This window comes from Lemur catta, chromosome 2 (assembly GCF_020740605.2).
Source record: "Lemur catta isolate mLemCat1 chromosome 2, mLemCat1.pri, whole genome shotgun sequence".
NCBI lineage: Eukaryota > Metazoa > Chordata > Mammalia > Primates > Lemuridae > Lemur > Lemur catta.
The window spans coordinates 73,922,438-73,936,210 of record NC_059129.1 but is presented as its reverse complement, the minus strand read 5'-3'; the positions used below and the strand labels follow the sequence as shown (position 1 = coordinate 73,936,210).

General features: G+C 37.7%; 1 protein-coding gene across 5 annotated transcripts in view; it reads right to left on the bottom strand.

Moving 5' to 3' along the window:
• KCNQ5 (potassium voltage-gated channel subfamily Q member 5) overlaps nucleotides 1-13,773 on the bottom strand; it is a 493,719-nt gene that overhangs the window by 20,861 nt on the left and 459,085 nt on the right. For 4 of the 5 annotated variants that reach the window (XM_045543880.1, XM_045543882.1, XM_045543879.1 and 1 more), the window contains one exon: nucleotides 4,259-4,367. The exons of the other annotated variant lie outside the window; for it this stretch is intronic. In XM_045543880.1, the coding sequence (XP_045399836.1) occupies nucleotides 4,259-4,367 (109 nt within the window). The remainder of the gene's footprint in view (nucleotides 1-4,258; nucleotides 4,368-13,773) is intronic. 5 annotated transcript variants of the gene reach the window in all.

Here is a 13,773-nt window from a genome sequence, read left to right as displayed (position 1 = left end):
AAGAGTAGCCTTAATCCTAGGTATAGTAATTCTGTGAAAACAACACTGGTAAGAGGCATGTAAGCTTTGCATTGCACTGTTTTAACAGACAATGCTCTTTCCCCAAATGCCAAATCCTTTACACAGCACTTATGTGTCGCCTTGGTGTGTGTGTCTGAGAACTTCCCTGCCAGTTCATTACAGAAAATTGTTACAAAATTTCTTTTGTATTTAAAAAAGTTATTATTCTGGGACTCTTAGAAATGTGCAGTTGTGGCCTGGTATGGTGGCTCATGCTCGTAATCCTGGCCTCTGGGAGGCCCAGGTGGGAGGATTGCTTGAGGTCAGGAGTTTGAGACCAGCCTGAGCAAGAGTGAGACCCTGTCTCTACTAAAAAAATTTCCTGGGCAACTAAAAATAGAAAAAATTAGCCGGGCATGGTGGCACATGCCTGTAGTCCCAGCTACTTGGGAGGCTAAGCCAGGAGGATTGCTTAAGTCCAGGAGTTTGAGGTTGCTGAGAGCTAGGCTGATGCCATGGCACTCTAGCCCAGATAACAGAGAGAGACTCTGTCTCAAAAAAAAAAAAATTAAAAAAATAGAAATATGGAACCTATATAATGAATGTGATGCACACTGTCTGGGGAATGGACATGCTTGAAGCTCTGACTCGGGGAGGGGATGGGGGAGCATGGGTAATATACATAACCTAAATTTTTGTACCCCCACAATAAGCTGAAATAAAAAAAAATAGAAATATGCAGTTGTATATGACTTTCAAACATTTGTTATTTCAAATAAAAAGCATATGTTAATTTTTGTGTGAGACTTTGCCCAAGATTCATATTTATGCAGAGAGGTAACAGTCAGCCTCTTCAGATATTCCCAAATAGCCAGATGCTTGACATTTTCAAGGAACATATCCAAATTATTATGGGGTATGTTTTTCAAACAGTGATAGGAAAACTGGCATCCTACCATGATATAGGGAAAAGTGAATGTGTAGAATGCTTTAGAGTTTATCGATTTGTTTAAAATTTTGTTTATTTCCCTACTAATTTTCTTTCCATTTAGAAACTAATTTCTATAAGTGGATGAAAAGAACATTAACATTGTTTGAATTGAATCATTAATAACATATAGAGCTTTCGTTTAAAATAAGGGCAATCTCTGCTCCCAGAGATGAGTTTGAAAACACATTTCCAGAAAATGTGTACATTTCCATGAAATAATATTTTGTGAAAAATCTGTGATAATCCTGGAGGAAATATACAAAACTAAGTTTTCTTCTGAGCAAAAGATATATTTTGGAAATAGTCTAAGAAATCATTGTTTGCTATGTACTATAAAAAGTGACATCATTCACTTAAAAAAAAGTCTCAAAGTGCATTTGGGTAATAGAATTCAGACAAGTTCAGAGAGTGTCCTTTTTTTTTTATTTTTCTTTCTTAGCTATATCTAGTGTTAGAGAAGAGTGTCCTTAATTATCTCTAGAAAATGGCAGATGTTTAATACATATTGATAACTGAAAGTAAGAATTCTTACTTTATTCTTTGTGAATGTAGTAATATTATTTTCCACACTGTCATCTTTGCAGTGGAATACATATTTTTTGTTACAAATTTTAATTTTAATTTAGCTCTTAGGAGAAACTATTATTGTAAGAGCTACTAGAATACAAAAGGCCTATTCAAATATTCATATTAAGTATTCTGACAACCAAAATATAACAAAGAAAATGCCAAAACAAAGTTTCTATTTTAGAGATGACTAAATAGATGGTACACATTTGCAATCAGTAATATACATATAAAATACTATTTCAGCTGAGCTGTAAGAGGTGGGCAGGTTCTGGCAAAAAACCTTTCAGTCAGCTGATGCTGAACTTATTTGTATAATTAAACTCCTTAGGGAAAGAATACTTTTGCATAAAATTTAGGAACTCATATCTGCAAGCTTCTTCTCGGAACTGCTAATTGTATTGGTTGGTTTTTAAATTATATATCTTTAGAAATTAAGTACAACCATGAGAGAAAATTTTCCAATTAAGTTATTAAAGTATTGAGTGTCACTATTAGGTTTTCACAGAACCCAATAATTTTAAAATGGAATTTAGGAGTGATTAAAAAAACATTAAGCAGAATCAGTATATGGGGGAGAAAAACATCCTCCCCAGTGTCACAACGTAATAAGCAGGAAGCTTCAGAATTTCACAAAAAGGACAGACTCATAAATAATAAAGTTCTGTTAAAAATAAGCACCAAGAAGGAATTCTGAAAAGCAAGGGAATTCTGCAAAGGATTTTACAAAATCAGTCAAGTTCAAGAAGAAGTATAACAAAGTAAATCTTAAGCTGTTGCTAAAGTGCTTAGCTAGCAGAATAAACCTATTTCATTTTCTTTCTTGCAGCTCACAATCCCTTTTGTAGGTTGTGAAGCAAAGGCAGAAAGCTTCAGGAGGTCTTGGGAAATGACACAAATTGGGTTAAGTATGACTTTTAGGAAACCCTAATCTGCTTCCACTAGATAAGGTTTTCCATACTTGTTGCAAGTCAGATTAATTTGTGGGCTGAATTGCCCCATCTTCACTTTAGAGTCTTTGATGGATATAATCAATGCATGTAAAGAATTTCAGGTGACTTCCAGACCAGCAATGTCCAATAGAACTTTCTGTGATGAGTTAAATGTTCTATATCTTTTTTGTTTAATATAATAGCCACTGGCCTCTTGTGGCTATTGAGCACCAGAAATGTGGATAGTGGGATGGATCAACTCAATTTTAAATTGTATTTCATTTTAATTTATTCAGATTTAGATAGCTTCATGTGGCCAGTGACTATCATATTGGACAATGCAGTTCTACATCTGCTCTCTCCCTTTAGCTGAAGGCTTCAGATGTCATTTCAGTACCTATTCTGGGGTTTCTGGTCTTAAATATCACCCAAGTCTTTTAGGTTCCCCAGGGATAGGTGACCATATAATGAGTTGGTCTCCCCACCCACAGGGTTTGCTGCTTGAGGGCTCCATTGGGAAGTAACTGGACTTCACTTCTTTTTAGGTTGCTGTTACGGATAATGTTTATGTATCTTCTGCAGTGGTCCCCAACATTTTTGGCACCAGGGACAAATTGTCTTCATGGGAGACAATTTTTCCACAGACCGGGGATGAGGGGGATGGTGAGTGATGGGGAAAGGCTGTAAATACAGATGAAGCTTCACTGGTTTGCCCACCGCTCACCTCCTGCTGTGCTGCCCGGTTCCTAATAGGTCAGGAATCAGTACCAGTCCACAGCCTGGGAGTTGGGGACCACAGTTCTAGAGTACACATATTTTCATCATATTCTGATTTTTCCTTTGCCCCCACAAACATTTGCCAAAATCTTTATAACTCTTTTCTGCTTTCCTAGTGACTCCCACCCACAGAGTAAAGCAATGTCTAGCATGATGCTAAATGACCAACTAAACATATAAGTAAATAATCAATCATACTGATATTTGAGATTAGACTAAGCATCTGAATAGCTAAATTGGTTTGGATATTTGAAGCTTTCCTCCGACTTTTTGGTAAGAGGCAGAAAGAGTCAAAAAGATCGGAGTTTTTTTTTTTTTTTTTTTTATTTGCAGTACAGTTACTCAGCAGTCCCTGACAGGTGCAAAATCTTTCAAAGGGGTTACACTGGGCAGGCTGAGCACGCAGCAGTTCATTTAGTGCACATCATAAATACTTTTTTGTGTGGGAGGGTCTTGGAAATATAAATTTAAATTGCTCTGGGTACTTTCTTAGCTCTCCGCTTTCCGCCATCAGTAGAGGAAGCATATTAACATCAGCCTTTAACAATGACATTTCAGAGGTTAGGACCAAGTCACTGCAAAGTACTTTAGGTTTCCCATTTTGAGAACTCAGCCTGCTTTAAGATAACCTAGAAGGCCTTTTCTTTGGTACAAATACTGTAAGAACATAGATTGGAGCATCGAGTCATAAAAATAATATAAAAAATCCAATTGCATCAATAAACTAAATGTCCTTAAAGCAACAAATACACATGACCAGCCAGTACTACTGGCTTTTCACATCCCACCCACCTTTTATAATATGCTTTGAGTTGAGCAAAGCACAGTTTCATATAAAAAAGTGTTTCATAATTTAGTAGGCATGCAGATGAATAGGAAAAGGGCAAGTGGTTATTCCAGATTTTCCAGCAGAAAAAAGAACTTAGCAACACAGTGATTCAAATAATCAGAGGTATGTCTCTGAATCATTTTGTTCAAGATTTTCACCAACCTGATAGCGCGAATGACAGTTTTAAGTGGTGGAGTGAGGTCTTCCACTGATACATCACACTGGCATCCTTTTTCATCATATACGTCGTCCGTGCCAAGTGCAGTGTCAGCTGCAAGAGAGAATTGCCAGTTAGGTAACACCATCACCAGCAATTTGAAACATGTTGCTGAATTTGTCTCACATAGGAAGGGTGGGATTATCACAGATTATGTTTATAAACCAAGATATGTATAAGACCAGCCAATTGTTTTCCCAATATCATTCTTTCTCCTTTTTCTGCAACCTCACCAGTTTTGTGTAATTTAACATGAATGCCTTTCTGAGCTGTTTTCCTTGAGGAAGATGAAGCTCTTGACACTCTGTCTTTGCAGTAGTGGTGACAGATTTGCGTCGATCCACCTGTGCTCTTTTGCTCAGTTCCTTGGACATTAACAGCCAGCATCTAAATGACAGCTGTTTGGAGTTAGGGAAACAGTCTTTGGACACGTAACTAACTGGCCTGTATATATTAAGCTCGAATCCCATGACATTGACCCTATTAGCCCTCTGCCCTGAACAAGTGAGCTGAGCAGTCAGACTCGAGAACGCTGATGACTTATCAGCTACTAGACACAGGCGGCCAAGGAGAGACCTTGCTTAGGATTCTATAGCCAAAGTTGAGAGCAGATTTTCAGACTGAATAAGAAAATCAGTTTCTCCTAAACTGAGAAAATTTACTTTTGGGTTAATTGCAATGTTTGGAGAAGGAGGTGGGAGTATAATAAATACCAAATTATTAAGAAATTGTGAAATTAATAAGAAATAAATTCATATCATTGCATTTTTGTTTTCAGTAACAGAATACTGAAAACAAGTTAAAATTCCTGTGATGGAGGATGGGTTAAAGGAATATTAGTTGGTTTACATAATTGAATATTAGGAAGCTTTAAAAATGATGTTGAAGACTAATGACTGAGAAAAATGTCACAATATATTGTTAATGAAAAAGTCTATATATATATATCTGTAATTAAGAATGATTTCACTGTTTTTTCTTGCCTATATTTTCTAAAATTTCCAAAATGAACATGTATAACTTAGTCATAAAAAATAAATGAATAAAAATGCTCTCATGAAAGATGAGTTATGTTGTCCCCAAATGCCATTTTTATATGGCCCAAGCCTCTTAAGTGTTGACGTAGACTAGAGGGCTGATACCACTTCGTGTTGCCTTGGCTCTGTGTGGTGTCCACTTGCTAAGTCTTGAAAGGGACAGACTTTGCTATGGGCTATTCTGGTTGGGTTCAAAATCCTGAAAGACAATTGGAGGTTCATTCATTGAGGCAGTGCTTATATTTGGAATTCATTGAGGCAGTGCTTATATTTGGAATGCAGTCGATGTGCAGCTAATATTTACTGTGTGTTTACCCAGTTTGCTTTGTGCTAGGGTGGAGGTGGTGGGGGCAGAGATGAGGAGATACATGAAGATGGGTCTTCACGGCTCTACTTCAGGGTCCATTGGCCTTCTTGCCCTCAAGCCTAGTAAAGGGGAAAGATGAAAATACCACCTAACCATAATGATAATATTAATAATAATAGTGCTATTGTTTGAATTTGTCCCTCAAAATTCTTATGTTGAAACTTAATCGCCAATGTGACCCTATTATATTAAGAGTGTGGGGCCTTTAAAAGGTGATTAAGTCATGAGGGGGGAGCCCTCATGAATGGGATTAACAGCCTTATAAAAGGGCTGGAGAGAACTAGCTAGGCCCTCTTGCCCTGCTGTCCCTTCCACCACATGCAGACACAATGTTTGTCTCTTCTGGAGTATGCAGTATCAAGGCACCATACTGGAAGCGGAGACTGGACCCTCACCAGACACTGAACCTGTGGTGCCTTCATCTTGGACTTCCATCCTCTAGAACCGTGAGAAATAAATTTTGGTTCTTTATATTAATAAATTATCCAGTCTCAGGTCATTTGTTATAGCAGTGCAAACAGCCTAAGACAAATAGCAACCACTCATTGGAATTTATGCCAGGCACTTAGGTGAAACTTCTGCATATATTGTTTTTCTTACTTAGAGCAATTCTGCAGGTTGGTGGTGGTATTATGTGCAGTTTGGAGACACAGAAATTAAGGTAAATATCTTGTCTCAGGCCATGAAGGTGGTAAGTGGAGCTAGTAAATTGCAGAGCATGATATCAAAATCCAGTTCCTTGAGGCTCCCAAGCCCATGCCATTTACATTGCATTACTTGGTGTCAGAATGAGTTCAGGGTTAAATAGTGACATACAACATGTCAGAGGAGACAGGACAAAGAGCTTACTACATGTGTTGCCTGATGTGTACAGCTTGTCCTTGTGGATATATTCAGCTTCTCTCTAGAGAAGTTTGCCACCCTTTAAATGTGAGTACGTGGATTAACTCTGTGTTCGACAGTGTAGACTCAGTGACAGTCTCCAGGGTTGATGACCCATTTTGCTGGGTTGATCACCCACACAACACAGCCCTTCTAGACCACAAACATCATGCCCAAGCTTAGATAACATTTTTCCAGGAATTGTTCATGGTTTCTTCATATTTGATCCCAAACTGCTCTTAGTTGCTGTAGTGGGATGAATATTGTCACTACAAAATTTATGTCCAGCTGGAACATCAGAATATGAACTTATTGGAATAAAGCTCTTGCAGATATAATTAAGATAAGGTTGGAGACAAGCTCATACTGGATTAGGGTGGACCCTAAATGCAGTGCAAGTGTCTTTATGCAAGACTGAAAAGGTGACCACACAGGGACACAGAAAAGATGGGAGCAGAGACTGGAGTGATGCATCTACAAGCCAAGGAACACCAAGGATTGCTGGAAACCACCAGAGGCCAAGAAGGAGGCAGGGGACGGTTTCTCCCTCAGTGCCTCCAGAAGAAAGCAATCACAGTGACACTTTGATTTCAGACTTCTGGACTTCTGAGCTGGGGGACAATAAATTTCCATTGTTTCAAGTCGCCCAATTTGTGGTAATTTGTTGTGGCAGTCCTAGGACTTAATACAGTTGGGAAAACTTTTCTTCCTGGTTTCCAATTCTTCACTCCAGGATAATAATGATGATGATAATAATCGTAATAAGAGCTTTTTAAGAGAAATCTAATTATGAGTCAAGAACTTTAATTAATTGGTATAAAACCCCATGAGGTATGTATTATTATTAATATTACCCTCTGTTTTACAGAAAGTGAGGCACAGGAGGACACGCAGAGAGTAAGTGACAGAACTAGAATTTAAACCCAGGCAATTGGATTCTGGAGCTGCTTGACCCTGAATCTCACCTCTGACCCCTTCCATAAACGCCCTTCTTGCCTCTCTTGTTGACATCTGGGTTCCCTTCTCCTGCAGCACATTTTCCTTCACATGGCTGAGCAGCAGGCATAGTGTGGACCCCACAGCATTGAGAGAAGATCCGAGTTTTGAGCACTGTGGTCACCAGGCTACGTGCGGAGCCAGTCCTCACTCAGAGGGGGCCCTGGAAATACACAGACCCTGGAACTTTGAGGAGGGGGTGTGGGAATTGTGGGGGGAGGTCCGGTGCAGTGGGAGACTCACGTACAGGCTGGGTGGCTGACAGAGCTGAGACCACCAGCCACCATATGGAGCCCTGTGAGAAGCCCAGATGTTAGTCCCCAAAGGAAATACCAATTAGCACACTTTATCAGGATTCCTAGCAAAGAATTCACAAGAGTGTTTTATACTGTCCTCCAAAATAGAGGCATGTGACAGCTTTCCCTCTTCTGAACCCTAACGAGAAGTATGTCTAACATGGTCCCACCTTGTACCTCAGGAAACTGGGGAACACTGGAGAGGTTACAAGACAGATGCAGCAAAGCCTATGTTAATAACTTCTCTGCTTGAAAATACAGGACAGCCAACCATAACATGATGATGCAGGTCCAAACCATTAAACAGCATACAATATGGGGTCCTTTAATTGTGAGGTTAATGGAAAACTATTTCTTTCACCAGGTGTGTATTGTCACAATAAGCACAAAAATAAAGATACTGAAACTATAATGTTCACAACTGACTGTATATGGAAATGATCACAAGACAGTTACCTCCCAGCCTTATGCTGCCCTCCTCATCCCCACGTCCTGTACCCCAATAAAAGGCTCAGTTTATCCATTCTGTTTAGGAACAGGGCTGGACAGAGGATGAGAGTCAGTCACCAATGCCATCATATCCAAATGCATCTGAGTATGCGGTTTTATTATAGCACTTTATAACTTGATTGCTCAAGGCATACATTAAACACTCAGTCCTGTTTTTTTTTTTTTTTTTTTTTTTTTGTGGTAGGTTTGTTTGGTTAGTGCAAACGAGTAGGAAATATATCTTTACCGGCATATGTTAGCAGGGACTGACTTAGGGAATTTTTTTCCTCCTACTTCAAAGCCACAAAAATGGGGAAGATGCCATCTCTTGCTTCATAAGTACAGTGAGCCCTCACTTAATGTCATCTATAGGTTCATGGAAACTGACTTTAAGTGAAATGACGTAAAACAAAACCAATATTAACAAAGGCTAATTGATATAAACAAGCATTAAGTTCCTATAGCATATTTCTGGTCACAAAAAAATCACCAAACTTTTAAATAAAGACCTAAAAGACTTAAAATTAAATAATGAAGTAAATGTGAGCTATACATACATTTAAGAAAATATGATAAAAACAAGTAAGATAATTATTTCCCGATTTGTTGTGAATCAGTGACAGTGGTCATAGTGGTGGTGGGTTAAATCAAGGAATAAATATTTGCAAAGCAAAAATTGTAGGTAGCACTTCCTACCACCACATAGTTTAGAAACAAATAAGAGTAAATAATGGGAGGCTTGCTGAGCACTTTCAGATCACATGGTTTATTGCCTTGCATCTGCATGATACTTGACAATTTTTATTTTATAGTAATTTGTATTCATTCATTCATTCATTCATTTTCCAACCCACTTATTCCAGTTCAGGGTTGAGGGTGGCTGGAGCCCCACCTGGCAGCTCAGGGTGCAAAGTGGGAACCCACCCTAAACTGGACACCATACCAACTGTCCCATCACAGGGTACACTGGCACACATCCATACTCACTCACACTGGCACCATTTAGATACTCCGATGAACCTCACCCACACAGCTTTTGCGTGTGGGAGGAAACCAGAGTACCCAGAGAAAACCCAGGCAGGCATGGGGAGAACATGCAAACTCCCCACAGATGGAGGCCCCCCCACCAAAACGGATTTTTTTCTCATCAATATTATAAAGAAATTACATTGAATAAAACAATATTATTCGAGGACCTGCTGTATCTTCTCCTCCCTGTGGGTGATCCTCCTGGGTATAACCCAGTGCATGGTCCATGCTTGGCACTGGGGAGAAAAAGAAGTATAAAATACAACCTTTTGTCTCCTCCAGCCCTTTTTTTTCCTATTAATTAATAATGTTCAGGATTTGCTTTCAAATACTTTGTTCCCCCACATTTAGGAAAATCTAAACTGAATTTTGAAAAACCACTAATTGCTACTTTTCATAGTGTTTGGAAAGGACCATTGGACCTTAGATGATGAAGAGAGAGGATGGTAAAGAACATACCGGAAACTTCTTCTATGTCCAAAGACCATTTTTCTGTTTCAACTAAGAAATTTTTCCATCAAGATGCGGTACTTATGAAAGAAGGACTGGTAATTTCTAGTTCTTTCTCTTGGTCAGGTCTTCTTATAGATGAGATTCCTTTTTGTATTTTTAAAAATAATTTCTTTTCTTGATACATAATAGATGTACCCATTTTGGGGGTACATGTGATAATTTAATACATTCATAGCATTTGTAAAGATCAAATTAGTATAACTGGGATATCCATCACCTTAAATATTTATCTTTTCTTTATGCTAGAAACATTAAAATTATTCTCTCATAGGCATTTTGAAATATACAATAGATCATAGAAAATTACAGTAACTTATTGATTTATCAAACACTAAGTCTTATTTCTTCTATCAAACATTATATTTGTACTCATTAATCAACCTCTTTTCATTCTCCCCTCCCCCCATGCCCTATGATAACCACCAATCTACTCTCTGTCTTCATGAGATCCACTTTTTTAGCTCCCACATGGGAATGAGAACATGTGATATTTGTTTTCTGGGCCTGGCTTATTTCACTTAATATGGTGACTTCTAGTTTCATCCATGTTGCTGCAAATGACAGGATTAAATTCTTTTTTACGGCTGAATACTATTCCATTGTGTGTATATACCACATTTTGTTTATCCATTCATCCACTGATGGATTCCATATTTTGGCTAATGTGAACAGTGCTGCAGTAAACATAGGAGTGTAGACATATTGGTTTTCTTTCCTTTGGATATCCTTTTTGCATTTCCTTTTTTTTTTTTTTGAGACAGAGTCTCGCTCTGTTGCCTGGGCTAGAGTGCCATGGTGTCAGCCTAGCTCACAGCAACCTCAAACTCCCAGGCTCAAGCAATCCTCCCACCTCAGCCTCCCAAGTAGTTGGGACTACAGGTGTTTGCCACCATGCCAGGCTAATTTTTTTTTCTATTTTCAATTGCTCTGCTAATTTTTCTATTTTTAGTAGAGATGGGGTCTTGTTCTTGCTCAGGCTGGTCTTGAACTCCTGATCTCAAGTGATCCTCTCGCCTCAGCCTCCCAGAGTGCTAGGATTACAGGTGTGAACTACTGAGCCAGGCCTTTTTTGCATTTCTTGATGAAATGATTACAGTGGGTTTCAACCTTAGTTACACATTAAAATCATCTGGTGAGTGTTAAAAAAATCCCAATACTCAGGATGTCCTCAAGACTAATAACATTAGAAACTAAAGGCTGGAACCGAGGCATCAGAAATTGTTTTAAGCTCCCCAGAGAAATCCAGTGTGCAGCCAAGGGCAAGGACCACTGATTGCAGGTGAAAAAATGATGTTCCCTGGTCTCTTTCAGCCAGAGCTGAGGAGTGTGTTTGAATAGTTCACCATTCTGTTTTCCTCAGTTCCACTGATATATTTTGCAGAGGAGCAATTTGAGACAACGTAGGTGTGTTATAAGACAACAGGAAATAATTACATCACAAAAAACAGAAAAAAAAATTAAAAAAAAAATCCCTGGACAAACTGGTGATATAAGAACAAGGTTTTGCCCAATCCTGGCATTCTAGTCATCTGAATAATAACTGAATTTCAGTTATTATCTTCTACCTCCAGCCGTCTAAAAACCCCACTGTTTTCAGATTTTGGCACTCTTTCTCTTTTAAATGAGTCACTATTGTTTTTACACACAAGAAGCTTACATCTTAATAGCCCAAAATAAAATCATATTGTCGAAAATCTAGCAGAAAACATTTATTTTGTCTGTGGAGGAATGATAATGTCCTCCTCATGTTTAAGGCAATAGAAGAAATTATAAACCAGAGAGTGAACAGCTTTCATCATGAAGACAGAAAATTTTACCACCCACAATAACTAAATTATAACACCAAAAAAGCTCTTGATTAGGAAAAAATTGCAAAATAGAAAGAAGGCTTAATATCTGTAATGTATAAGGCACTTATTCTAATGAATCACAATCCAAAATATAAATTTATAAATAAGTCAGTCAGGAGAAACTACTAGGAAAAAATGACTGAAAACTGTTCAAGCTTACTAGAAATTAAAGAAAGTACATTGAAAGTATGGACTTCTACCTATTTAATTTGCAAAATAATAATAACATACAAAATTGAGATGAATTTGGTACACTTTAACATTGCTAGTGATGATGTAAATTGGAATAAATTTTTATGACAATAAAAAACTTTAAAAAATTCATAATCAGAAATCTTATAATTTTGTAGCAGAGAAGTTTTCTTTGGAAAATAATTCCAAAAAGAAAGATAGCTTAATGCAGTAATATTTATTGTATTGTTGCCTACCATAGAAAAATATTTATACAAATTTCAATGTCTTAGAGTGGGAAACTGTAAATTATAGTATACTATGTAACTTGACCATGAAAGTATACTACATAGCTATGAAAAAGATAATTATGAATAGTGTGTAATAAGATGAAAATATTTTAAAATGTGTAATCAAATTAAAATATGAAACTAAATACTTATGTTGATTATTACAATGTATAATGATACATGAAAAGAAAACCAGCTAGAAGAGAATATGTAAAAATGAAATTAGCTGTGCTAGCACATGAGATTATAAATTATTTGTATTTCTTTTAAAATTCCTTAAGGAATTTAAGGTTTTTCCATCATAAAAAATATGTGCTTTTTGATATAGAGTATTTGAAAAATAGAAAAACAATTAGAATAAAGAAGAAAATCTTCCAAAGTTCCAAAAGTTAAAGGCAACCACTATTAGCATACATTTCTTACAGCAAAAGTGTGAGGGCTAGAAGTCCACGGCACATTTTTATTTTAGGAAATTTAAATGAAGCATGCAGTGATTCTATTTCGTTATGCTATGGGGAACACACATTAAAATGGCCACGATTAATGGTGGTGATAACTAATTTATTACATCCTGTCATGAAGTATAATTTATTTCCCAAGGGCTCCTTCCTTCTGATGCTAGTTGTATTTCAATTAGTCACGCCCCCCGCATCACCTTCACCCTCAGCTCCCATTTCTCAACACCTTAAATATCATCCTAAATTTAGAGGTTCCATTTTAGACACGTGCTAATCCAAAAACAATTCCTTTGATTTAACTAGAGTTTAAAGTAAGTATTTGGACCCTGCTGCAGTAGCACGATTTCATTTAGCTAAGTCTCTGGCTAGGACCTTTTTTCCTGCTCCATGCTAGATGCTGCTAAGTTACCCAGAGACAAACTAGGTCCTCAAGGCACTAGTAAGAAACCAAGAACAATACTCTGGGTAATATATTTGTCAAAGTAAATTTCTCATCAGATGTAAAGTTAAACATCTCTGATTGCCACATGAGGGAACTTTGTTCTGATAGTTCAGAAGCCCCTGCTCAGCCTTATCTTACTAGGGCCTTTCCATCCCATGTCCCAGCCATACCAAACTGTCAACGGTTTCTTTAGGTGCTGTTTAAACATCACCATTCTTCCAAGGGGACTGGCTACACACCCTCATCCACCCGCCTTTCCTTTCCTGTTTGTTTGGCTGGCAATCTCTGGGTGCCGAATTTGTGGTGGACAGATTATAATATGTGTAGGGCACCAAAAATAGCAAGAGGCACCCCCAAATGGGGAGAACCTCAGAATAATTAGAACATGCCATTTAAATTTTAGCATACATGTAACTTTTGTGCCATTTTGAGAGCTATAATTTTATTCTGCAGTCTAACAATTACTTTCATTTTAAGTTATCCTAAGCACAGAGGATGATGTGTGGAGGGCAGCAATAGTTTAGAGCCGCAGGCCCACTTTAAATTCTTGGGTCTATAAGTTTATAATTAGTAAATAATAGAAGAATTTTAGCATCGGTACAAAAAGCAAGAGGGATCTCTCTCTCTCTCTAGTTGTCTA